This window comes from Crocodylus siamensis, chromosome 3, assembly GCF_052110815.1.
Source record: "Crocodylus siamensis isolate JL-2025a chromosome 3, ASM5211081v1, whole genome shotgun sequence".
Classification (NCBI taxonomy): domain Eukaryota; kingdom Metazoa; phylum Chordata; order Crocodylia; family Crocodylidae; genus Crocodylus; species Crocodylus siamensis.
The window spans coordinates 34,207,968-34,235,045 of record NC_143397.1 but is presented as its reverse complement, the minus strand read 5'-3'; the positions used below and the strand labels follow the sequence as shown (position 1 = coordinate 34,235,045).

At 42.6% G+C, this 27,078-nt stretch overlaps 1 protein-coding gene across 2 annotated transcripts in view; it reads right to left on the bottom strand.

The window, feature by feature from the left end:
- Window positions 1-4,997: 4,997 nt before the first annotated feature.
- The window catches only part of CERT1 (ceramide transporter 1), a 129,800-nt gene continuing 107,719 nt past the window's right edge, over window positions 4,998-27,078 (bottom strand). For both annotated transcript variants that reach the window (XM_090038078.1, XM_090038079.1), the window contains 7 exons: window positions 21,604-21,699; window positions 20,504-20,636; window positions 20,324-20,394; window positions 19,527-19,655; window positions 18,172-18,301; window positions 14,486-14,622; window positions 4,998-7,937 (listed from right to left, as the gene is read on the bottom strand). In XM_090038078.1, coding sequence (XP_089894204.1) covers window positions 14,495-14,622; window positions 18,172-18,301; window positions 19,527-19,655; window positions 20,324-20,394; window positions 20,504-20,636; window positions 21,604-21,699 — 687 coding nt within the window. In that variant the 3' untranslated portion in view covers window positions 4,998-7,937; window positions 14,486-14,494. The remainder of the gene's footprint in view (window positions 7,938-14,485; window positions 14,623-18,171; window positions 18,302-19,526; window positions 19,656-20,323; window positions 20,395-20,503; window positions 20,637-21,603; window positions 21,700-27,078) is intronic.

Genomic DNA, 27,078 nt, shown 5'->3' with positions numbered 1-27,078 from the left:
CTAGATTCCCCCTCAGCCTTCTCTTGTGGAGGCTGAACAGGTTGAGGTCCCATAGCCTCTCCTAGTAGGGCCTGCCCTGCTGCCCCCTGATCATGCGAGTGGCCTCCTCTGGACCCTCTCCATGTTATCCACATCCCTCTTGAAGTGCGGCGCCCAGAACTGGATGCAGTACTCCAGCTGCAGCCTGATGAGTACTGCATAAAGGGGGGGGGATCACCCCCGCTGGCCCCTTGTGGACTTGCACCAGAATAATTCTCTCAAAAAGCTTACCCGGGATCGAGGTAACACTAACTGGCCTATAGTTTCCTGGGTCCTCCTTCTTCCCCTTTTTGAAGATGGGAACCACACTGGCCCTCTTCCAGTCCTCTGGCACCATACTAGAGCACCACAAGTGCTCGTAAGGCTGTGCCAGGGGTCCTGCAGTGACCTCAGCCAATTCCTTCAGTACTCTAGAGTGGAGATCGTCATATTTAAATCCTTCCAGGTATGTTATTGAATGTGATCCACTCAATCCAAGCAACTCAAGTTTGTTTGTTTTTTAAATGTTTATTTTAGTGAAATGTTCAGGTTAGGAAAAAATTAAAAAAAAAAATCTGCAGCACATAAAATTCTCTCTCTTCTAGAAAGTTTTATTTTTGGGGAAATACTCTTATACCTTTATCCTCTGAATTGAGGCTGTCCAACTCCTAAGTAACTGGGGGCTGCAGAGGTTGCCATGCAGTACAGGCTGCATGCAATGCTGGCACAATGCGAGTCCCCCACTTCTTGCTGTACTGCATACACCACCAGTGTTCTGCCTATGTCCCCATAAGCACACTGGGTGAGCCCTCAACACACCATGCAAATCCTCACCACAGCATACAGGCCCCCAGTGCATCACATAAGTATCTTCTGCTGTACCACATGGGTCACAGCCACAGATGTGCCACACTTACAGGTGCATGTGTGCGCACGTGCAAGACAGCTGCCCCCCTGCAGTCCCTGCCACATCACCCTTGCTACACAGCAGGCAATTCCTGCTGTATTGCTGGTGCCAAAGCCATGCAGGGTCCCCCACAGTCCTTTGGCCACAGGCTCCTTCACCCCACAGGTGCGCCCCTCTGCTTCATCTCCCAGGGTGGAGACAGGCAGCAGAAGCTGGAAGAGAGAGGTAGAGGTGGGGACTTCAGTGGCAGCAGCAAAAAGCAAAGAGGCGATGCCAATACTCCCCTGGAATTTTACTTGGTCTTATTTTATCATAAGCTTTTTCTGCATCAAAAGTGTACTGCATCTGAAAGCCTGTCCAAAAATCCAATAAAAGATACCACAAAAAAACCAAAAGACACCTTGCTGAAGACAATGGAGTTATTGCACAACTGACCCAAGAACACTATGAAAGGGAAAGGGATGGCCCAGTGGTTAGGAGGGAAGCCCTAACCATGTCCTGGGACTTGGGAGACTGTTCTCAAAGTCCTTATTCGCAGCACCTGAGATTGAAGGTGGACATTTAGTTAAATGCTTTGTAGTTCAGGCCAGTGCCTGGTTTAAAAGTAGTGCCAGGAGTTGGAAGCTCTCACCACTATTACTCATTTTAATCCATTAGTTGCAGAAAATGTCTTTTGTCAATGCCGGGAGGCATCTTGCCACACTGACTTGAAATGAAGCTGGCAGAAGGATACGCCAACATTAATGTTACCTAGGAGAATAAAATTCAGGATACACATACAACTAAAGACTCTACTATAGGAAGCTCCTTTTTTTTTTTTTTTTTTTTTTCAAAGGGTGGAAGGGTAGGGGGAAAAGGTTTCTTTATAGAACTTTCTCCAAGGAAACTGCTCAGCAGTACATGCATTAAAAAGGTCCATTGTCTACATCTAAAACAGGCTGAAACTATTGGAAATCAACATCCTTGACTGCTGCTTTTTTGTTGCCATGTTCACTCAAATTTACCACTGCTGCAAGTTTACCAGACCCTTAAAAAGGAACAGGAACTACTGCAAGACAAGGAAGCAGCACTTGGCGTCGTCCCCCAATCCATGCCAAAACAGAAATCTAGGAAACCAAAACTGTGTGTGTGGGGGGCAAGAAGACAGGTAGGATTAAACCAGGAGTTGCTTCCTTGCCTGTGTCCTATACAGTGAGGTAACCCCTGTCCTCCTCCTCCAACACCAGTCATTTCTGGACTGGGATGACACAGCTATTTCGCACCAATATCAATGCAATTGGTGCTTCTTTTGTCATAGGGACAACAAAAATATAGCTTCTTTAGTTACCAGACATGGAAGCATTAAAAGTAGACAGACATGGAGTTATAAGGACTAACTTCATAATAGTAGGAACTATTAGTCAATTAGAACGAGGGGTATATACTTGTATGTTGGAATATTGTGATCCTGGTTATAAGTTGCATCTGTTTTTTTATAAAACAAAGACAATGCAATTAATCTGTACTTGTCCACACACAATAGGTGCTCACCTCATCCCAAAGACATTTATCATACAATATTCAGAGTGTTTTAGGGCTAGGAACAAAAAATTACACATAAACTGGTATAAGAGATCAGAAACTGGTTCAAATCTGTAACACAACAGAAGTTCAGTGCACATAACTGCTTTCAAAATGGATGACACCAGTTTAAGATAAACCTGGATGGATATACCATCAGACTTAACCAATTTAGGTTAAATCAGTTTACTGAACTTGTCCCAGATCCCCTCTAGATTCAAGTTAACTCACAGTACCCCCAGCATCCCAGAATACTTTGCACCTGCCCTGCATACACCTCCTAGCAGGGTGGGAGGGCTAGCTTTGGCCCAAGCTGTATGCTCCAGCCAAGAAGAGATGTGTGCTCTAGCACCTCCCGGCTTCTTGTCTGGACCACTGTAGGCATGTGGCCGCATTTGCAGAATCAAAAGTGAATGTCTGTTCACCTGCTTATTGGTTCAATTTACGTAGCTTAAACTAACTTGCAAAAATGGAATTTCAGAGATTTCATAGACATTAGGGCTGGAAGGGACCTTGGAAGATCATTGAGACCAGCCCCACACCCAACGGGCAGGAAGATGTTTGCCAGTGCTACTGCACAGTAACCTCTAATTACCGTGCATTTATTTAGTACTTGCTAATACAAGTACTAAATAAACGTGCAGTAGCATCTCGTGTAGATGCCCCCAGTATTGTCTCATACAAGGGAGAGAAGTGAACAGACTACATTTCTGCAACTGGTGCCTTAATGTAGGGCTTATGAAAGGGGGAAGATGGAAGTACAGTTGTACCAGGCTCTGCCGAATCAGACTTCTAGTTCTTATTTCCAAAATGGGAGAGGGGCCCTACCAGGATGTACTGGGTCCAAATTTCTCCCCCACAGGCCCTAGTCATGAATCTTCTTGATATAATTAATTGTATGTTTAATTCATGAAACATTCCATTTACTGTGAAGATTAATTTCTTAAAATGTACAGAAATAGAATATATTTTAGAATACAATATAATAGACAAAATTACATTATAGTGCTCTATAAAATTTAAAGTTTTGCTAAAACATACAATAATATTTTGCTACTATATAAAATTTTACTGTCCATTTTATGGATTTGTTGTAGCAAATGCTGCAAATAAAGTACTGTTTTATATAAGAGCTCACCTGCAGAAGAAGAATACAGTATATAGAACTGAGATTGCCTGCAGTAACCCAGGACAACAGATTATTTCACTTTTATAAATTTATCAAGTGTCATTTTGAAACCAGGTATAAATACATGCATTTATAATTAGACACTAAGTTGGGTTCTTTCTCTATTGTTTTAATGACAGGTTGCGTATCATTTTAAACATCTTCCCAACTGGCACCAACAGCCTTCAAAAGGAGGTTTTACACATTAAATATTTAATCCTGTAATAGATGCTTGTAACTTTAATTAATCTTTATTAAAAACACATGCATGCTCCTCCAAAGAGGCAAGTGTGCATTTTATAAAGCAACAGCATTATAACTTGGCCAGAAGCATTCCAGATTTCCCTTTCAAGCAAAGGTGGCTAACAATCCAAATTGTTACTGATTGGATTTGGAGATTCAGCTGCCAAATTGAATCAGGAGACCCCTTAATCTCTCCAAATTGATTCAGGGGATTCCGATTCAATTCGGTGGAGATTCGATGATTCGGACAGAGTCACCACTTTAAATGTTTTTTCTACATACCTCAAGGTACCAGGAGGCTTGTGAACACGGAGATGGTGGGGTACATGAAGCGTCCCACAGGACCACGGTGGAGTCCCCAGCACTCCGCAGCGGACCCAGAAGCGAACCAGAAGCACTTCCAGTCCAGTTCTGGGTCTGCCACTGAGCATGTGTGGGGGGACCCCCGTGCTCCTGTGGGATGCTCCATCCACCCCACCATCTCAGCATTCATGAGTCGCACCTGGTATCTCAAGGTATGTAGAAAAAAACATTTAAAGCTGTGTCTATGGCTGAATCACTGATTCTCCGAATCCGCACCAAATCTTTGATTCAGCCAAATCCGAATCGGGACAGCGATCTGAATCTACGAATCGAATCACTGTCCCCTGAATCAGGATGAATCTAAATCAAATACAACCTGCTTCACACATCCCTAGTGGCTAACCTATGGCTCCAGAGCCATGTGCAGATCTTTAACAGTTAGTATGCATCTCCTTGAATCTTTGCACAAGCACGTGACATAATGGCTATGGAAATTGGTCACTGTGGGGTTGTGCAAAAATTCAAGGAGATGCATGTTAACTTCTAAAGAGCTGCACGTGGCTCTGGAGCCGCAGGTTAGCCACCCCTGCTCTAAAGGATGCAAAAGTACGTTCTTCAGTATGCAATCTTCTACATATAAAAAATTACCCACTTCACTTCTAAAAAGTTTTTTTAAGCTACTGTCTTACAAAAACCATTAATTTCTTGGAACTAACCTTAGTTGTTATATTAAGATGCCGTTTATAACATTTTACCTCTTCAAAGCACTGAACATTAAGAATAACTACAAACCAGAACTTTTGATCATAATACCTTTAATACTTTTCACTTTTAAATACTGGTTTTAAAATTTGTGATTGTAACATGGAAGAGCCAACTTTTAATTTTTAAAACTTATCATTAGGATCATAAAGCTATCAGAACAAACAGTTACACTCTGCACACTCAAGGTACTCAAAATATGATTCATGTTTTCAGTCTGTAGATGAACAGTGGTAATTCAACAGTACAACTGTGAACAAAAACAAATAGTGGACAACCTAATTAGTTTAAAGAAATATCAATCAGCACAATTAGGTAAAAAAGTTTGCCCTCCAAGTGCCAGTGGGATCTTTTATATCGAAAGTGTGTCAGATTGTTCAGTCTGAGAAAATGACTTAGATACTGAACAATTTCCAGTTTTTACTGGGGATATAGGATCAAACTACCATCTTAGGTATTCCACAGTTATTTAATTTGGTTAAGACAACAGAAACTGGGGTACAATCCCATGTAAAAATTGCTGCTTTTCTTTTCTCTGGGCTGAATTAAACTGAATTGGTATACCTTTGAAACAAGAAGTTACAAGGGCAGGGATCCCTGCTTGAAAATGGAACTGAAACTGTAGGAATAAGATAGTTACATAAAATTGGAAGAAAAAAAAAAAAAGCAGCCCAAGTGTTGGAAGTGGGATTAAAAAGATTTAAGAAAGTCCCAAAAGTGAGGAAGGCAGGAGATCTTTTCTGGAAGAAAGACTATAAATGGCTATACAACTGAATAGCCTGAGAAGCCTATACTTTACACACTTATTTTAAGGGTCAATACTTGTGACCTTGACCTTGCAACACTAAATACTTTCTTAGAAGTCTCTCATAACTCTTATTGGGCAGGGCTTGCTGCAGGTGACGTACATGTGATTTTATCTAAAAGTAAAAGGTATTCTTTACAAATAGTATCTGTAGTGTATTTTTATTTACAGAATAAATTGCAAAAGTACATCACATTTAGTGCAAATGCAACTAATGATATTAAGATTTATATACTGCTTTGTAAACTTTCCATACAATTGTAAAATAAAGCTATCCAATTAAATTAAGAAAATTACTCATCTGTGTTCAATTGAAAGGAGTTAAACATCTATACATTTGGGATATATAATTATTTTCTGTAAAGTTCCCATCAGTGGCTATGGCAGATGAATCATTGTTCAATTGATTGTAAAGATGAAGCACATTTGAGGTAAGACTTTTTTAAATATTATACAAAATGCTCACTGGTGATGTAGTAAAGGTACAGTTTTTCATCTTATTTGCCTTGCTAACATTACCATATAGGCACTTTTCTATATAATCAAATTAAGAATAGAATTATTCTGTAATAAGGCATATTCTATGCACATCATTTAAAAAGGCAAATAAAAAAGGAGAAAAATTATGGAGCATGAAATCTATGTGTATGTTTAATCATATTATGAATGTGTTTCTAATGTTTTATGCAAAATAAAGACGAACATACAAGGAAGTAATTCATTTTTAACACTGTGCAGGTATCTTATTTAATTATCAGCCAAAATTTAAGTGAATCCATTTTATATAACAATAAGTTTAATTTAATCTTCAGGCACCTGCTATACTATACCAAATAAAACTTTCTTTTGGAAAAAAATATATCTCTGAATCTCACATTTTGATACAAAAGTGAAATGCCCAAGAATACCTTGGAATAGTCTCCAACTAAAGGACATCAAATAAGATGTCTATTAGAGCAAGTACCAGCCTTTGCCACAAACATCTCTTAGTGACTACTTCCAGAGACAGGCAAAATATTTGATATTTACATTTCTCACAGCAACTAAGGGGAACTTTTCATTTAGAAAATATGGATTTTCATAGCTCTTACATTTTTTCATCAAGAGGTAAACATTAACGCAACTCATATTTTCTATGTGAACCTCAGAGCATGGCTTTATTAAGATGAGAAACAAGACGTGCAGGACCAGGAAATAATATATTTGCTTTTACTTCCAGACTTGGAATGTTGCCGTATGTAGTTCAATTTGCTTCAATAAATATTACAGTGTACCTTCCACTGTTTCAGGAAAACCCTGGATATCATGCAAAAAAGCAGCCCACACGTAGCATTGATAGACCACCATTGCAGCTTTTCAGTCAGTCTTTTGCCCGTTCATACAGAATCTAACTAGAAATTTCTGGATCATGTTCAATAACAAAAATTCTGTAGCACATATTACATAACTAAAAAATACAATAGAAATATAAAGATATCTGGAAAAAATAAAGCTTTTCACACTCTTCCTCCCTCAGAGCCAAAAGGTCTTCATAGGAGTAAGACAATAGAAAAGGCAGAGTCATAAGGATATTGACAGCCCTCAGTTAATAACTGACATTTTACATAACAAGATTATTCATTTTAGAAACAAGCAGCAATAAACTATGATTATACAAAGCAAAACAAAACCTGCCCAAAAAGTCACCTAGATTGTACTGCAAACCTGTAAAAATAACACAAACAGGTTTTTGTGCATATAAAGCACATACGGGATGCTATATGTGCATTTGTCTTTTGTGCTTTTTAGACATGCACAAAAACAGGAACTGCAAGAGTTATCTTATAAAGGTCCACAGCAAACAAAAGCTTTGCAAATCGTTTAAAATTAAAGCAGTAACCCAAGTTGGTGATTCAAAGTTGTATTTCTCTCCTCTAAAGCAAGCAAATAAAAAGAGCCATATACATGTATCAATACATGTATTTATAATTACACACTGATTCAGCAGGAGAGCTAGCAGGAGATAGCTAGTGTTAGATGTTCAGCCTCATGGTGTTGCAATATTTCTTCACTTTAGTACACAAAGCCTAAGACTTGGGCCATAAAGACTGTAGATCCTATGTTCCAGCTTGGAGCATTCAATTTAGTTTCCCTCTCCAACATGGAATGTTCACACAGTCTTGTTCCAATCACTGTAAAAAACATGGAAAGAACATGGCAGAATTAATGTCGAGTATCACATAAGAATAAGTTATGAAATATGTTTCTAGAAAAAGTGCAATTCAGAAACTCTTTTCCTGTTTGTGTGAGCCAAGGGTACCAATTCACTTTCAGTCAAGCCATCTGTAACTGAAGGCATCTAAAATAATGTAGGAGCTTGGCATTGTTACAAAAGAGGATCAGATGACTCAGATTTTTAGGCCTTTGTATGCTAAATGAAACCTATTCAAGAGCTAGCCAGTGTAAAGATCAGAACAGCAAGCAGGCAAAAATTCATCTAGTCTACCTTCTGCTATATCAGAGCTGCCAGATTCTGCCTACACAGCTGACACCTTACTGCTCTGGCCTAACAGTCATGTGTCAAAACATACTGCGATCTCAGTGTAACGGCACAAAAGCACACACCTAAATCTTCCATAAGCAACAAGCTTGCATCTGATAACATAATTGAGACTGCCCTGAAAAAGACTGGAGAGCCAATTAACATCAGCTGTAACCAGAGAGTGACATTCAAAACTACATCAGCACTTGACGACAGATACTCACCAATGGCAGAGACATCTGTTTGACTCAATCTACACCATTTTGCAATTTTACAGTAAAATGGATCAAATCTCAAAAACCCTAAATCAATATCCTGTCAGCTAGATGACAAAAAAAATGAAAAACTGTTCTTTGCTAAAAGATGAATTCCATATCAAAAAATCCCATTCCTCAAAATATACAGAACCAGTCTCTGCTTTAATCATGAAGATCTTCATTGGGATGCTGGACACCTGAACTATTCACCTTTCAGAACAAGTAAAGAGAGTGTACTGTGTACAGATAGATATTCAACTTCATAAAAACTTTATTTGTTTCAAAATATAGGCATTTAAGACTAGGTTTGACAGATGAGGAAAAGTCAATGCTGACCCTTCTCATGCATTTCTAGCTTATTAAAAACTTTGTCTACGTTTAGGTAACATCAGCCCATTCAGTTCAATATAGCCAATCAGACTAAAATGTGCAAACAAAAATAGTCTGCACTATTTACACTGAATTTGGACATACTACAAGATAAAATTAAAATTCTCAAAATATGTACAATTTGTTTGGAAGAAATCAACCACTTTTCTCACATACCACACACCCCACAATAAGACTGACAGGACCTGGCCCCAGGGGCAGCTGCGATGCCCCTTGGGGACCATGCAACTCCTAGCCCACTCTGGGCTCCTCAAGGTATCCTCCCATTTTCCTTGCCTGCCACTCCTTGATATTTTAGCATTAAAGGGAAGCTGCTCCAGGGTCCCAGAGCAACCTGTAGTTTGTTTTGGCCAGCAGGCCCCTCCCATACCCAGGTGACCCTGGCCTTAAGGCACTAAGCTGCAATTCCTGGCCCTGTCAGTGCCTCATTTGCCTTACCAGCTATTTGAAGCCTCCATCCTCCCCTATAGCCATACTTATGCCTCACAGATGTTCCTTCAAGTTCACCCACCAGGCCTACTGGCCCCATCTGTTAACCAACCCACTGAACCTGCTGAGCCCCTGGCCCTGGTCTGGCTTCTGCCCCTCTTGAGCTTCACTCCCTTTTACCAGGCTTTAGTCCTATTGGCTTAAGTCTGCTATGGCTTCAGTGTCACTGCCTTGGCTTAGTTCCTCCAGCCCTCTGGGTCCCTAATCCTAGGCTGAATTGCTTTAACTCACTCCCAGTCTTTGGTCTTCTGAATCCTTGATCTCAGGCTGGGCTGCTTTCAATCACAGAATCATGGAAATTTTGGGTTGGAAGGGACCTTAGGAAATCATCTACTCCAACCCCTTAACTCAAAGCAGAACTCACCCCCAACTAGATCATTCCAGCCGGGGCTTTGTTGAACCAGGCCTTAAAAACCTTCAAGGAAGGAGAGTCCACCACCTCTCTAGGTAACCTGTTCCAGTGCTTCACCACCCTCCCAGTGAGAATGTTTTTCCTAATAACTCACCTAAACTTCCCTTGCTGCAGCTTGACACCATTGCTCCTTGTTCTGTCATCTGCCACCGAGAACAGTCTCCATCCTCTTTGGACCCTGCTTCAGATAGCTAAAGACTGCTATCAAATCCCCTCTGTCTTCTCTTCTGCAGACTACATAAGCCCAGTTCCCTCAGCAGTCATGTGCCCCAGTACCCCTAAACCATTTCCACTGCCCTTCACTGGGCTCTTTCCAACACTGTCACATCCTTTCTGTAGCAGGTGGGCCAAAACTGGACATAGTACTCCAGATGTTGCCTTACCAGTGCCAAATTGAGGAGAATTACTTCCCTCAACCTGCTGGCAGCGCTCCTGCTAATACAGCCCAGTATGCTGTTAGCCTTCTTGACTACAAGAGCACACTGCTGACTATATCAAATCTTACTGTAACCCTCAGGTCCTTTTCCACAGAGCTGCTGCTTAGCCAGTTGGCCCCAAGCCTATAGTGGTACATGGGATTGTTCAGTCTTATGTTCAAGACTTTGCATGTGTCCTTGTTGAACTTTATGAGATTTCTTTTGGCCCAATCCTCTAATTTGTTTAAGTCACTCCTACAGCATATCTACTACTCCCCCCAGCTTGGTGTCATCTGCAAGCTTGCTGAGGGTGCACTCCATTCCATCTTCCAGACTGTAATGAGGGTATTGAACAAAACCGGTCCCAGGACATATCCGAGGCACTCCACTTAATGATGGCTGCCAACTAGAACAAACTATTGATCGCTAGCTGTTAAGTCCAGCAATCCATCCAGCTTTTCTATCCACCTTACATTCCCTTCATCCAACCCATATTTTCTTAGTTTGCTTGCAAGAATGCTGGGGGAAGCCTATCAAAAGCCTTGCTAAAGTCAAGGTACATTACATCCACTGCTTTCCCTGCATCCATAGAGCCCAGTCATCTCATAATAGACGGTAATCAGGTGCATCTTGTCCCTGCCCTCAGGCATGACTTGCCCTTGGTCAGTCCATGCCGACTCTTCCCGATTACTTTCTTCTTGTCCAAGTATGCAGAAATGGATTCCTTGAGGACCTGATTTTTCCAGGGACTGAGGTGAGGCTGATTGGTCTGCAGTTTCCTGGATCCTCCCCTTTCTTAAAAGACTGGCCCTATATTTGCCCTTCTCCAATCATCTGGAACCTCCTCAGACACCATAAGTTCCCAAAGATAATGGCCAGTGGCTCTGCAATCCCATCAGCCAGCTCCCTCAGCACCTTGGGATGCATTGCATCTGGCCCCATGGACTTGTACATATCCAACTTCTCTAAAAAGTCCCTCACCTGTTCATTCACCACTGAGGGCTGCTCACTCCTTAAACTGTATTGCCTGGTGCAGAAGTCTAAGAGCTGACCTTGCCCATGAAGACAGAGGTAAAAAAAGGCACTGGGTACTTAATCTTTTCCTCATCCTCTGTCCCTTGGTTGCCTTCCCCATTCAGTAAGAGACCCACTTTCCCTGAACTTTCTCTTGTGCTAACATACTTGTAGAAACCCTTCTTGTTACCCTTTATGTCCTTTGCTAGCTACAACTCCAGTTGTGCTTTGGCCTTCCTGACTTCATCCCTGCATATCTGAGCAATATTCTTACACTCTCCAGTCATCTGTCCAAGTTTCCACTTCTTGTAAGCTTTGTTTTTGTGTTTAAGCTCACCAAAGAGTTCTCTACTACACCAAGCTGGTCACGTGCCATATTTGCTATTCTTCCTGCACTTTAGGATAGTTTGTTCTTGCCCCTTCAGTAAGGTTTTTTTTAAAATACAACCAGCTTTCCTGGACTCCTTTTCCCCTCAGACTGGCCTCCCAGGGCATCCTGCTCATCCGTTCCCTAAGGGAGTCCAAGTCTGCTTTTTCGAAGTCCAGGGTCCATACTCTGCTGCTCACCTTCCTTGCTTGTCAGGATCCTGAAGTTGATTATCTTGTAGTCACTGCTGCCCAAGTGACCAATGCCCCAGCTTGCAGCCCTCTGGGTCCCTGATCACAGGCTAAGTTGCCTAACACTGGCCTGGGCTCTCCCAGCTTCAGCTTAATTCATCACACCAGCCTCAGCCCTCTGGGTCCCTGATGCCAGGGTAGGCTGCCTGCCACTGAGGGCCCACCAGGCACCCTTCCGTGGCCTCCACAGCTTCCCTATAGCCACAACCCATCCTCCAGTATCTACCTTAGTTAAAACAAATGCAAGCAAATCGAATAGCACTCTCCCTGCAGCTCTCTGGGACAGCTTGGGTGTCAGCCATTCCATCTCCTGCAGCAATCTTATTCAGAAGCTCCTCTCCCTGAAGCCTGCAGGGCCAGACTGATGGCTAAATCTCAGGCACTGGTTGTGTATGCCCCAGAGTCCCACCTTTTCCCATCAGACAGTTCTCCAGCCACACGCAGGGGTTTCCCCTTTCGGCTTGATTAATATCCTGTCCTCTACTGCAGTTCCTAATCCTGTGCTGCCTGGAGGTCTGCCCCTTGGCAGCATGCTACGTAGTAGCTAGCTCCAGGACAGTCCCTCTAAATGGTAGCACCTATCCTGTTGTTGTTTCCGGCTTGCTTGCTTTCTGACAGCACTCTCTCTAGCAGCTAGCTTGCTTCTTAGCTGCCTAGCTCCCTGCCCTACACAGCAAACTTCGCCTGCTGCTCTCTCCTTCAAGTAACAATAGCCTTTGGCTCCCTGTTACAAAGACACATCTTGTTTCAGGGAATGACTAAAAAAAGATTTATCTAGAGATACGGCCATGGTGGAGGCTCACTTCACCCTCCCTTTCCTGCTCAGGCAAAAGCTAGGTTTTAACCCCTTTTATAGCTGAATTGTCAAAACTGAAATTGTAGTTGCTGGTGAAGACTGAACTCTATTGGTAGATCTAGTATTTTGAAGAGAGCTAAAAAACCACACAAAGCATCCCTCTGCAGGAGTTGTGAAATAGGAGAGACCAAAAGTGGCTAACAGACAGCAGAATTGCTAAAGAAAGGACTTTGATTAGTGGGATGTCTCGACAATTAAAAAAAGGAATGTATGTTGTTAATACCAAGATGAAAAACAATCAACAGGAATCAGGTACATAATGAGTCATGAAGTCAACTGACTTCCTCAACACTACTAGAACAGAAGTGCCACAGCTACCATTCCAACCAGAGAAATCAGCTCCTTTGCTTAAAGACAAAATTGGGATGTGTGGAAGGCAAATTCTGAAAGGGAAGAAAGTGCATATGGTATAAGCAGGGGGAATAAAAACAATTTTAAAAAATGAATTTAAAATTTAAATCAATTTTTAAAATTCTTTTTGTTAAGGTGTTTTTTAAAAAAGAATAAACCTATATCAAGACAGGTTCAATGTTATGGGGCTCCTAGATGCTCCTCTATAGATCAGATTAAAGAAAACCACTCTAGCCAGTGGGACTCAGTGCTCAGCCTAGAAGATTCCATTAATCATCTCTGTGATGCTTATTTTCAGTTCTCAAACTGTGGATGCGTCTCCAGAGATAACATCCTTGTTAACAGCAGTATATAGAGATGAGAGATAACAGACCTGATTACCTACCCATCAGCCCTCTCATCTCTCTGCAAGTTTGTGTATACAGAGTCAAGCCTTTATCTCTCTCTAACTTCTTGAAACTTTTCACTTTTAAATGAACAGAGGCTTGCTGGGGGTGGAGTAGATCTGGGCAAGAAGGAAGAGTCTGGAGATAAATGCAAGGAGGGAGCATCACTAGAAACAAAATAAACATTTTGAGTAGAATATTCCAGAAGTCTTGGGTATGACAGAAGTCTATGTTTCTAAGTACACAGCCTCTTAATTGGTTTGAGATCTAGTCAAGGAATGGTGTGGTAGAAGGGAAAACCTATCATGGCAGCAGGCTTGCCAGGCCATAAAAGAAGAAAATCAAAGATGAAAAGAAATCTAGAAGAAAGCCGCAAGCTAATAACTATGGCTGCAGCACTCATCTGATGTCCTCTTAATATAGCATGGCAAAAATATCTGCCAAATATCCATGATTAATCTAGCGAGTTGCAGAGAGTCCACCTCCCAATATATCTCCTTCAATTACCTTTGGTAAATAAAATAACCAAATCATAATTCAGTTGTCTGATGTAGTTGCAAAATAAATCTGAAAAATATCAAAATCACTGCTTTAAAATCTATAGTGTGTACCTTCTAAAAATGAAACCTACATCTCCGAGTTGTGACTAATATACATGAAGGTTATATCAAACTACAAGAATGCACATTTGTAGAAAAAGATTAAAATCGAGGCTTCCTGACCAGTTATTTAAATAGTGATTTTAGTTGTGATTTAAAATAGATTTCATTTAAATCAAATTCATCCTGGATATGAGAAGAAATATGGTAATTGTAAATCTTATTTTTTTTTTTACATACATAGACAATAAATGTATTTGCTAAATAAGTGTTACTGCAAAATTCAGAATACATATGCAAGTTCTTATCTCTGAAAGTGTTTAAACATTTCTACATTGCTTATCTTTGTTTAGCCTTAAGTACTTACATCAACATATAGAGGGGAAAAAAATGACAAGTTCAGCAAATACCTGTTAATGCTAGAATAAAATAGGCTTTCCTGCTGTTTTCTCTTGCACGTATGATGTGAAACGCTTCAGGAATTTGGGATACTCCCGTTTTGCCACTGCCCGTAACACTGAGGCTGGTGCCCATCCCCCAGGGTTCACTAAAAAAAAATTAAACTAGATATAAGTTGCATTTGCACACAGGTGGCTGGACAGGTAAATGCTTCATAATATATACATTTCGTCTGTAAATGTGATGCTTAATGTTGACCATCCATCCCCTGCAATCCAGAAGCACAATTTCTTAATAACTGGTTGATTAGATGTAGAAATTATAAAGGCTAAGTAGCTAAGGGAATACCATTTGTTATTTACTAAAAATCTAAAGCAGTATTTAAAAGTTACACAGAGCCAGAATATGCCACTTAGGATGATTCCTGTTTTTAAACTCAGTCAGGATCCTATCCAGGCCAAGATCTGGTATCAAACTAATGTCAAGTTTGCAGGTAGCATCTGTGGAAAATATTATACACATTTAAAAGCTGATGAAAAATCTAGTGCAACATTAGGAGTTGTTGATTTATCATGCGAACTGCAAAAGGAAAAACAATTAGGGCTTGTGATGTTCTGTACTTTCATTTGGGATGTACCGAATGCCTAAATAACTAAAAACTTTACAATACATTTAACTTGTTCCCCACATTGGGCTATTTGTTTGCTTTTTTTTTTTTTTTTTTTTTTAAAATATCAGATGACAAACCAACTTTCTTCAGCTGATCGCTGAGCCAGGGGGGAGTGGGAAGCCCCCCTAGTAGGCCTGGATGTGAACCGAAGTACTTCCAGTCCACTTCCGGGTTTGTCACTGAGCATGCAGGGGGCTCCCCTGCACTTCTGTGGGACACTCCATCCATCCCAGCACTGCAGCATTCACGAGCCATGCTTGGTACCTTGAGGTATGCAGAAACAACGTTTAAAGCTGCGTCTATGGCCGAATCGCTGGTTCTCTGAATCAGCATAGAATCTTCAGATTCAGATTTGGCCAAATTGAATCGGGAACAGTGATCTGAATCAACAAACTGAATCACTGTCCTTGATTCGGGTTGAATCTGAAATCAAATAGGGCCCATTTCGCACACCGCTAATGGACTGACTAGCAAGACTCTGCAGGGCTCTTGGTGACATTAATGGCCCCCTCCTCCACTGATCTCATAGCAGGATCAGGGCCATTGACAGCTAGAAAACAAATGCAACAGCAAATAAGAGCCAGGTCAGTAAGAGGCAAGCAACTGGGAATAGAATGGATTTTAGTTAGATTTATGTTACCACAACACAGGAATACGTGATAACACAAAAATCGTTTAGTCAAGATGCCCAAACAGAAGACTATAATCCCATAGCATTTTTCAGAAAGAACAAGTACCTCCAACATCTTTGTTTCTCATTCCAAAAAAAAAAGGTATTTGATTTACTGCTCAATGGTGTTGTAGTTCCATGTACTCTCAGTGTTTTACTAGCTGTTTTGTGCAGTATTATTTTAGATTAGTTCAAATCTGAATGGGTCTCTCAGTACACTCCAATTCCGGGAAAATGCATTTTGGTATAGAACACCCAGCATTGCCTATAATGTAGTGACAGCACTGAAACTATAGCATTCTAGAGCCCCATGAAAATTAAAAGTGTAAGGACAGAATACATTTTAAAATTCAGTAAATTCAAGTACTATGCACTAATCACATTACCTTCATATTTATTTGAATTAAAAATAGAATTGTTTATTGATGCTGCAGGATTTAGTGCTTCTGTAAAAATTCCTTGTCACAATACTGAGCTGCATATGGAGATTTTACTAAAGAAAACTTAATACAGCAGTATTAATAGGAATGGTATTGATAATACATAAAATATTTCCCAGGTATTTGAGAGAACAGTTGATCATTCTGCTACTCTGTACTATGGATATGGACAGATGATCATATATATTGTTATAATTTACATTGGTTTTGCACATTTACATTATACCTAGGTACTTAACCAACTGATGTTCACTTACTGGGGGTAGGCTGTTATTACTACAACTCCCCACTAGGCGGCAGGAAGCAGGTAACAGCTTTGCTGCAAGCTAACAATTACCATGGGTCAAGGTGCATAGATATCAGGTTCTTCCAGGAACAAATTCTACACTAGGAATTAAGTCAGTCTAAGGATCTATGCTGTCTGTCTCCTACCTTTTTAAAATGGTGTAAACCCTTCAACTATCTAGGCCAGTTCTCAACCTCTCTAGACTCACAGCTCCCCTTGGAAAACGCCAGCTTTTACTTGTTCCTTTGACTACAGAACACTACTACAGCAATTCTTCCGTTACAAGGAACTCAAAGACAATACCAAGTCAGAATGCTGCTGACTGTACAAATTTCTATTTGAAACCCGTGTTTAAATGTTGTAAATTATGTTGGTATATCTAACAGTGCATGAAACCCTGTTTAAGAATCCCTGGTCTAGGCCCTCAAGGAGTCATGCTGAAAAATGTGGAAAGCAAGTAAAGAGATGCATGCATTACTCTAATATTTTATGCTTTGAAAGGGAAACTATTATATAGTTCCTAAGTTATTCTTTAAAACAGCAGTTTTCAACCTCTTTTTTTTTTTTTTAACCTTTCACCCTTTCATAATTTTAAGGCCATCCTAGTTGAGAACCAATGAGATGGAACGTAGCTCATGTCAGCTGAATGGAGTACCAGAGGGGGTTCAGCCTTCTGTGCCCTTTGTTTTTTCTCCCCACCAACTCCCAACCCCTGGTTTGTACCCAAGTTCACAATTGCTACTCCTCCAGGGACTCAAATGTTAGCAATGGAGTCAGATGCGCATGCAACTCCTCCTACTGGCCCCAGGAGCAAAGGAGCAGATGGGAAGAAATGGGAGATTAGGACAGGCTGAAAAGTGCAGCCTCACAGCTGTTCGTTTTCACACAACAGCACACTGCTAGAAACATGGGGACCAGCCATAGGCATAGCTCATTTCTGCAGGATACTGGGGTGTCAAGCACTGGGAAAAGAGGAGGCATGATTGCTTACATCCTGGCTCACAGGCTGGGCATCATGGCACCCCAGCAGAGATTCACTGCTTTAAAACAAACCACTGAGTGATTTATGCATGGAAAATTAGTTTAACAACAATCTTCTATTTGGCTGTTGAGGAGTTTGGTCAACATAACAGATGCTGTCCAGCAGGGGGGGAAGTAAAACCCCCCAAAAACTCAGTAATATTTACAAACCAGTTACTGTGGAGATTTTAACCGGCTGAAAAAAAGTATATTTGAACAGGGTTGGCTAACTGAGACTAGGAAAGGAGATTTGGACACCAAAGATTACTGTAACTTAAAATATGAAGCAAGTCAAATAAAACTGGCTATAACTGTTATAAACATCTCACTTATTTTGTCTAAAAGTGTCTGTTTGGGATTGTATGAGGCAACACATTTAAACATTTCTACTGTACTTCTTCCAAAACAGTGAATACCTCCATTTACTGGACAGCGTGGTTAACAAATTTAGGTACTTCTAATTTAGCCAACAGCCGATTCATAAATGTGGATCCAAAAATAAGACTTTACAGAAAGTTTATAAAGTTTTTTTTTATTTCTTTCTCCAAGAATTTAAATCCTAATCCATAAAACAACATAAATGTAAGTGCTGTATTGAAATCCATACATACCATTTGCTACATATGTAATCTTGCATAGGATATTGTCTCTGCTTATTTCTTTGTTTCCTTCTGGTGGGCTTACCAATGTCTGACAGATCATAGCAATGTTTATTTTGGCACGAACACATCGATTGTTCAGCTGCAGAGAAGTTTAACATTTTATATACACAGAAGTTTAACATTTTATATACACATTAAGTCAAATTTGCCTCAATGTTTTTTAACAGCTAAGTGCCAACATTTATACTAGTAATAACTTAAAATCCCAATGAAAAATTACGACAAGTTACACACAGGCAAGTAAAGCAGTCTCAGACAGCTTTTAAATAGGCCTCGGGGTGGCATACAGTCCGTAAGCGGTTAAGTTGCGAGCCCCATGCTCCTGCCAATCTGCACTGCTCCCCCATTGCTCTGGTTGTGACAGTAGCCAGAGTCTGAGTTTCCTCTTCCTCACAGATGTTAGGGTTGGAAAGGACCTCAGTAGGTCATAGAGTCTGACCCCCTGCCCTGGGAAGGAAAGAGTGCTGTGGTCAGATTACCCCAGCTGGGAGCTTGTCCAGGTCTCTCCCTGAAGACCCCAGGGTAGGGAAGAGCACCGCCTTTCTTGGAAGCCCATTCCAGATTCTGGCAACCCTTACTGTGAAGAAGTTCTTTCTAATGTCCAACCTAAATCTGCTCTCCATCAATTTGTCGCCATCGTTCCTAGTTACTCCAGGGTGTGCCCTAGTAAATATCTCCTATTCTCTGCTACCCTCTCCTGATGAATTTATAGGCAGCCACAAGATCACCTCTCAGCCTTCTCTTGCACAGGCTGAAGAGATCTAGGTTCCTCAGTCTCTCCTCGTAGGGCCTCATCTGTAGGCCTCTGATGATATGAGTGGCTCTCCTCTGAATCCTCTCAAGATTCTCTGTTTCCCTCTTGAACTGCGACACCCAAAACTGGATGCAGTACTCCAACTGTGGCCTGACCACAGTTGCATAGAGGGGAAGCATAGACGGGAAGCATCACCTCCCTGGACCCATTTGTCATGCATCTGCTAATGCATGCTAAAGTGTGGTTAGCCTTGTTGATCACTCTGTCACATTGACAGCTCATGTTCATCTTGGAGTCAACTATGACTCCAAGATCCCTTTCTACTGCTGTGTTGCTGAGAAGGTCATCCCCCAGCCTATAAGTGTGTTGGTGGTTCTTTTTGCCCAGGTGCAGCACTTTGCACTCATCTTTGAGTGGTATAGACCTACATAAGGTTCTAAAAATATTCAGAAGAATTCCAATTTATAGAAAGGTTTCAGTTAGCTATGTGTTTTGGATCAAACCAAGAACTTCTAAAAGCAGTTTGATAGTGTTCATGGGCATTACTTACAGGAGCACTGTCATGTTCCACAGAGAAGTTACAGACAATCCAAGTTTCAGGATCATTTTCACTGAATGCTGGTATCTTTCTAATGGCTGACAGATATAGCACATCCCGTTGGGAAGCAGGCCACACTCTCTGCAAGGAAATACATGTTACTAACGTGTATTAAACTGAAAAAAATATCAGCTAAGAATGCTCTAATAGAGAGGAAAGCCTCCAGCTCAACACCAACAAATATGGTCATTGTCACATTAGTGCCGAGAAATCTACATGGGGGGGGGGGGGGGGGGAGGGGGGAGGGGGGGGAGGAAGGAGAGAAAGGGGAAGGGGAGAGGGAAATCAAAACAGAAATTTCTTCAGAACTTAGTAATAGCTGGTAACACATTTTCCTTAGAGTGACTGAAACAGGGATATATACTGCTTTAGCAGGAATCCTGATACTTTTTTTGTATGCTTGGTTTTAGGCTACGCAAGATCATTTCAAAAGCTGGACAAAGTTTTTTTTTCTTCCGGCTCCATAAAAAGGACACTGGGTTAACTGGGCCAGGGATATGTGGGCCAGGTGATGCAATGAGTCATTTTTTCTTTGAAAAGGCAGAATACCTCTATGATTTTTCAAAGTTTTATTTAGGCCTGTCATCTGAGTCAAGGCACAAACTGAAGTACGGGATACATGCACAAAACGCTCTCAATCCAGAATTTTTACTTCTTGTTAAGAGGGGAAAAACTCAACAGTTAGAAGCGTACCACTTTGAGATCCTTCTAAATGTAAGGGACTATACAAATTAAAAAGATATTATTACCTTGTGTGTCTGGTAAATGATGATTGCATTATCAGCTAGGGTTTCCACAACATGGAAATTTTCAATGGTTGCTAAAAACAGAAGAATGAGATCCATGTATAAGCCCAAACATACAGGTCAGAAAGGGTTTCAATTATATTCAGATTAACAGTAACACAACTTAAGAATAAGATTCCTTACTTTCCCAGTCATTACGAACATCAACATTCCAGAAGTAGTGGCAGACTTCATGTCCTGTGACCCCTTTGACTGCATGTGTGGCCTTCAGAGGATCTAAAACTATTCCATTTTCTTCTACCTCTCTTCTGTAAACCTTTGGGCAAATACAAAAAATTAGTGCAAAACAATTCTGAGTGAAGATGCCAGAAGTGCTTTGAGTTTTATTTGCGCTTCACTTAAAGGCAGTACTTTGGCAGCCCACTTAAAGATCCCTTTACCTAAAACAGGAAGGCAATGGAAGATGAGTGATTTCCCTCTGCAAAGGACATATAACGTATAGCGTAACATATATAAAATATAAGATACTTTAAACTATGAAAGAGCCATAGTTCTCGTGGACTTCAATTCTAAAATCTTAATCTAAAATGGTTCAGTTTTAAATTAAATAGGATCACTGCTAGAGTGATCCATTTGATTTCAATATCTAAATATAAGGATATTAGAATTTAGTCTTACATCAACATTTATGCAATAAAATGCCATCTGAGTTTATACTAGTTCATGTTGATTCAGAAAAAAAAAACATTTTTACGTGAATCTAAGATGCCCCTAACTTTAAGATGACCTCCCAGTATGTACTTCTATACATTTGAAATTATTATAAAGTTTTCCATACACAGAATCTAATTATTGGAGGACCATCTTTAATTCATCCCCTCCCCTTGCTGTAGGGGAAGGGTGGGCAGATGTGGCCTGTCAGGCCTTTCTACCTGGCCCGCTGCAGGTGGAGTGGGGAGGTCAAACAGCTTGCCCCTGTGGCAGTTGCATGGGCTGTGTGCCACTGTCACAGGGCCAGGCTCAGTGCCCCAGACTGCAGCGCACATGGAGCCTGCCAGTGCAGAGAAAGGGTTGGAGGGGGAGGGGGAAGGGATGGTGGGGTGCAGAAGCGGTAGGTGGAGGCAGCAGCTGTAGATGTGGCCCCAAACCTGGAATCAAAGCTGCAGCAGCCGCCTGCCTCCCACCCATACTCTATTCTAAGACAATAGGCCCCCCCCCATGTTAAATGGGAAAAAACTCAGAATCAAGTAAAGATGGTAATAAAACAAACCTATTTTATTTACCTTCATTTCACCCTCTTCAACTACTAGTTGCCAATTGGCATCTCCTCCTACATCCTGTAAAGAGTAAGTCATGTGGTTCTGCACCATCTCGTCCACCTATGGAGGAAAAAAATTGCAAGGTTCATTTCAAATGCACCCCTACCATTCTTTGGATACAGCATACAAGATGCTATACAGGACCATAAACAAGTATAAGGATGTATAAAGTTGTATAGTTAAACAACAGTATAATCTTAAAAATCCAGCACTTTCCCCCTTCGCTCCCCCAGACGTGGAGGGGGAAGCTTGCACGTGTCAGCTGCCACCTCCATCCACCACTCCACACTGCTGCTCTGCGTGGCTGCTGTTTTGGGACCGCCTGCCCCTCCCCCCAGCCCACTTGCTCCACAACTGGCCACTGCTCCTGTTTAAAAAAAAGCAAAACAGAATTTTCAAATTTCTAACAGGTGCTTGGTCCCAAGCATGCTGTATTTATGAGGTTATATTGTACCAGCAATAGATCTTCCTTGCACAGGTATTGACTTAAGTATATGAATACACATACCTATAATTATACGAGGTCCACACCTCCATTCTAAATATTAGGGTCCACAAATCAAAAAAGTTTGAAAACCACTGCTATATTCTTTGACCTCAGTTTCCCCACAAATTCTCCAAACATGTATTTTTCATCTTATAAACCCTTAAAATAAGAGAAATTTCTATTTCAACATATAAGATGTACTTAGATACATAAACAAAAGAGGCCATTATAGACCTATAGATAAACAGAACTAAGTTACTTTAGAAAAGTTAAATGCAGGTTAACAAGCTAAGCACGAGTCCTACTAGGACTATTAATTTGTTTTATTTTCTTTGGGAAACTTAGCTTTTATATGTGCGACATAAGGCAGGGGTGTCCAACCTTTTTGACACCCTGATCCAGTGAGGCTGGATCATGAACTTTTTTTAATCACCCACTGGGCCCGCAAGCCATATTCAAACACCCTCTGTCCTGGGCCAGAGAGACCCTGCCTGTGCAGCCCTACTGCACCTGCCCGTTATTGCAAGGTTCATGGTAGCTGCTGGTGGGCAGGGGCAGGAGGGACCCATCCTGCATCCAGCCAGCTACTGCCCCAGAGACTGAAGGGGAGAAATAAATAGCTCCACATCCCCATCCCCCAAGCAGCGCAGCCCCATGAGCCGGCGCTGCCTGAGGGGGGCTGGAGCACCGCCGCCGCTGCACTGCAGCCCCTCAACTGCCCACCCGCACGGCCCTGCATACAGCGGTACCCAGCCACCCACGCATGCAGCCCTGGTGGCCTCAGTACTGTGAGCCTGGAGCACCGGCTCCTGCTGCCTTGCCCCGCAGAGGTCACGCAAGGACACCACCTCCTGAGGCCCTCCCGTGTTGGCTTCCCATGTGGTGCTGGGGACAGGTGGCGGCCAGCCAGGTCAGCACCAGCCAGCAGACATGAAGCAGATTTCAGCTGCATGCCGCTTTTCCTGGCCAGTGCTGACCCAGCTGGGTCCGTCCCATCCGGAACAGCGAGCCAGCTTCCCACATGCTGCTGGGGACAGGAGGAGCCCAGCCAGTCTGCACCAGCCAGAAGAAGTGGCAGTGGAGCCATGTGCTGCTCGGAGCCATGTGCTGCTCGGGATGGGACGAGCCTGGCTGCAGTAGCAGGGGCTCAGTCGCATTTTCCCCCTGCCTGCACCCGTCAGTCTCAAGTTGGCACCAGCCAGCAGAGGTGGCAGTAGAGCCGTGTGCTGCTCGGGACTGACCGGTGCAGGTAGGGGGAAAATGCAGTTAAGTCCCTGCAGCTCCGGCTGGGCTCATCTTGTCCCAAGAAGCACATGGTTACTCCTCTTCTCACATGCACTGCGTCGGCAACATCAAGCTGATGTGGTGCGTGTGGGAACCTTGTCCCTTCCCCAGCCCTTCAGCAGCCATTAGGAAGCTGCTGAGGGGTTGGGGGAGGGACAAGGGGTGGGAATGAAAGTAAACAGTGTTTACTATCATTTCCCGTTGCAGCACCTTGGGCCTCAGAAAATGGCTTGGCGGGCCACATGGGAGCCCACAGGCCATATGCTGGAGAAGCCTGACATAAGGGAAAGCTTACTGAGTATTAAAGTGTACACCTATTTTGCATTAGCTTGAGTTGCTCTCAAATTTAAGTGGCACCCCGATGTGCTTCCAATTTAAGAAGAAACACTACCAATTTGCTTAAGCCCAAACACGTTTGTATTGCCTAAAACTAAGAAAGGAGTTACAGAGCAGACACGGGCTTGTTCATAGCTTGTTTTCCCTACAATTTAAAAAAAAAAAAATCAGTTTGCTATATAAGAATTATCATCAACTTCTTTATATTATACAGCCATTTTTATATTTCAAGTTACACAAATGCTACAAACTTATTCCTTATACCAGAAGGAAAAAGCCTCTTTTAATGGACAGTGGGGCTACAATCCTTCGGAAGTTAATAAATGCTTCTAAAACTTGTTCTTTAACCTTAAACAGATTCAGACTATTTGTAAGTGCGATAAGTCTGGAAAAAAGATATTAAAAAGTGTTAGAGATGCAGAAGATATTTATTATGGTTGAAAAAGTATCTCCCATTTTTCATTTATAGTATAAAAATTGGGTTAGTAGAAGATGTAACGTTACAGCACAGACTGCTCAACATGATCAGTGTTTGCTTGAATCCTGCAGGGGTGTAAAGAATGAGTATTGCTTGAAAATAGTCTTAAATAAAAAAGTTAAAGACAAATTATGATATATTTCTGAGTTAAGAATCAGGTTAGTAGCCTGTGGCTGTGTCTTGCACAGAATTCAGAATTTACACACAAAGCATCTAAAGAATTATTCCCTGTCATTTAAAAAAAAAAACAACCCAAAACAACAAGGATATCTCTGTCAGGAAAGGAGTTAGAGAGTCTTCACTGGTGTTTGAGTCGCTAATTAATTTGCTATGAAACTAGAAAGGATGCTTTTAAAATTAAACAGACTACTTTTGTTCATACTCTGTACTTTTTGGGTTGTACACTCAACATTAGAATAGAGTAACTGCAGCCTGAACCAGTTCCTCAAACATACCACATTACACTTAGCTGTAGCTACATTTTAGGGGTGCACCGCTAGAGATTTTTGGGGCCGATACTGATCCAATTTCCGATACCAGCCAGGTAGTCTGGAGAGCTGAGTGCAGCTGGTAAGTCTGTTGTGGTGGAAGGGGAGGAGGGGGGCAGATCAAGACCCCTGCAGGGAGGGAGGAGTGGAGCTGCGGTGGGCACAGGACAGAGCTGTGGCTCATCCTGGGGGGCATGGGCGGGGACAGCTCCCGCCACTGCGCACTGCTGGTTCAGCCACTCATCCGCTGCTTACCTGCTCATCCAGTGACTCCTGCTGCTTGTCCGGGAGGGTATGGGGTACAGGGGGCTATGTACCCCTGGATCTGTGCAGGGCAGGCTGAGCCAAGCTCTTCCCGGATGGGCGGGGTAGGTTTGGGTTAGACAGCAGCAGTGCTGGGAATGGGGCTATGGAGGGGGGGAAGCTGTAGCCACCCCAAAATTTGCTGTAGTCCCCCCCCGGGAAGATCTTGGCATAGCTTTGGCCCCAGCCTGCCCTGCACAGATCCAGGGGATCTGCCCACCCCCACCCCAGTGCCCTCTCAGACAAGTGGTAGGAGCAGCAGCAGGAGCTGCTGGACAAGCAGGTGAGCTCCTGGAGCAGCAGCTCCCAGATGAATCACCATTGGTGGCAGCGGGAGCTGTCCCCCCACTCCCCTGGACAAGCCGCAGCTCTGTCCCACGGCAGCTGGGCAGCACTTGCCCTTGCCCCAGCCCCACTCCTCCCTCCCTGTGGAGGTCTTGATCCTCCCTCCAATGCCCCTTCCCTTCCACCACAACAGACTCACCAGCTTGAGGCAGCTCTCCACACTGCTGGTCTGTGCTCCTCGCTGCCTGTGCTGTGCTTTGGCTATGTGCATGCATGGGCCGTTTATCAGTCAAATTATCAGCCTGATATGGCCCATTTCTGATACAGACATTTTTCTTTATATTGGTTCAGATCCAATATTGGATCAGTGTATTGCTGCACCTCTACTACATTTTACAGAACAACATTTAAGCTAAGTTTTACTTTTATTTTTTGCAGATATTTTTCCTGTGGAAAGAGAACGAGCATCTTTCATGACTCAAAAGACTGGTCTTTTGGTTAAAAGTTAAACTTACAAAAACCACTTTTACTTTCCAATTTTAGGCCAGGTGTCCCTCTTCTAGACAGTGGCCAGCAGAATCACTATTTGCAATTTCTTCCTTGCTTTTTTGCTGATATTATCTACAAATTTTCTAAGCAGACAGAACTTAAGTACAGGTCCTCTGAAGTGGCTGGATACCAGAGAAACAACCAATTAATAATTAAGGGAGACAAAAGTGTAATTCTCCTAAAGCAGGATGTCAGAGATCTAGCCCAAAACATGGATCTGGTCCATGGAGCCGTTCCATCTGGCCTGATAGTCTACTACAAATTGAGGGACAGGGTACAGGGGTATGGTTTGCTGCATAATTTGGGGCTTCTGCAAACTGACAGAGATGGCTACTGGCAGCATAGCTTACTCCGCATGTGGTCACTTGGCCCTCCTGCTGCCCCAACTGTTCTGGATCCCTGCTTTATCTGCCACTCCTGTCCCACCCTGACTCATTGCAACTGCTGATCCTGTAGATCTAGTCCCAGAGAACCTCTGTAGTCTGGATCTGGCCTGGGCCCCCAGGCAAATTTGACACCCATCCTAAGCTGTTTACACATGCTTAAGTGATCTGGGAGAATTCTTCCAGGTTTGTTTTCCTGGTAGAAAAACTTATCTAAAAACCCCTGAACAGATGCTTGAATGCAGAGTTCTTGGAAAAGCAGAAAGCCTGCCATGTGGATGCTGCACAGCCAGGGGGCCCCTGTGCACACATTGCAGAGTGCTCTGGGAGCACTGTCGCTAGGAGATGGATGGTAGCAATACACAGAGGAGCCCCGATTGGCCAACCCAGACTGTGCACGGTCAATCTGTCTCCCTGCAGCACACTGTGGGGATTATGAAGAGGGTATATTCTGCTCCCTGCTCTGCTTGAGCACTAGAGTCCAGCCTGGGTGACAGACTCCAAGGGGATTAGGAGGCAGAAACAAAGCAACCCTGGGATGCCATCTGGCTTGCAGGAGTCCCCATGGGTCCAAAAATATGGCAGCAGGAAAGCAGTGGCAGCAATTACCAGTCCCTCGCTGCCAAATTTATGGATCTGTGGGGAGCCCTGCTGGTGGGATAGCATGCTGGATAAGTGCATGGACATGGCCTGAGGTTAACCTAGGCACACAGCTGCTGGCTAGAGGTAGTACACAGCTCAATACTTCAGTGCAGGGCTGACCAGAGGTGGTATGGAGCTGAGGGAGACGGTATGGAACCCCAAGGAAGCATGTGTGATATAGCCCAAGAGAAGTTATGCAGAGTG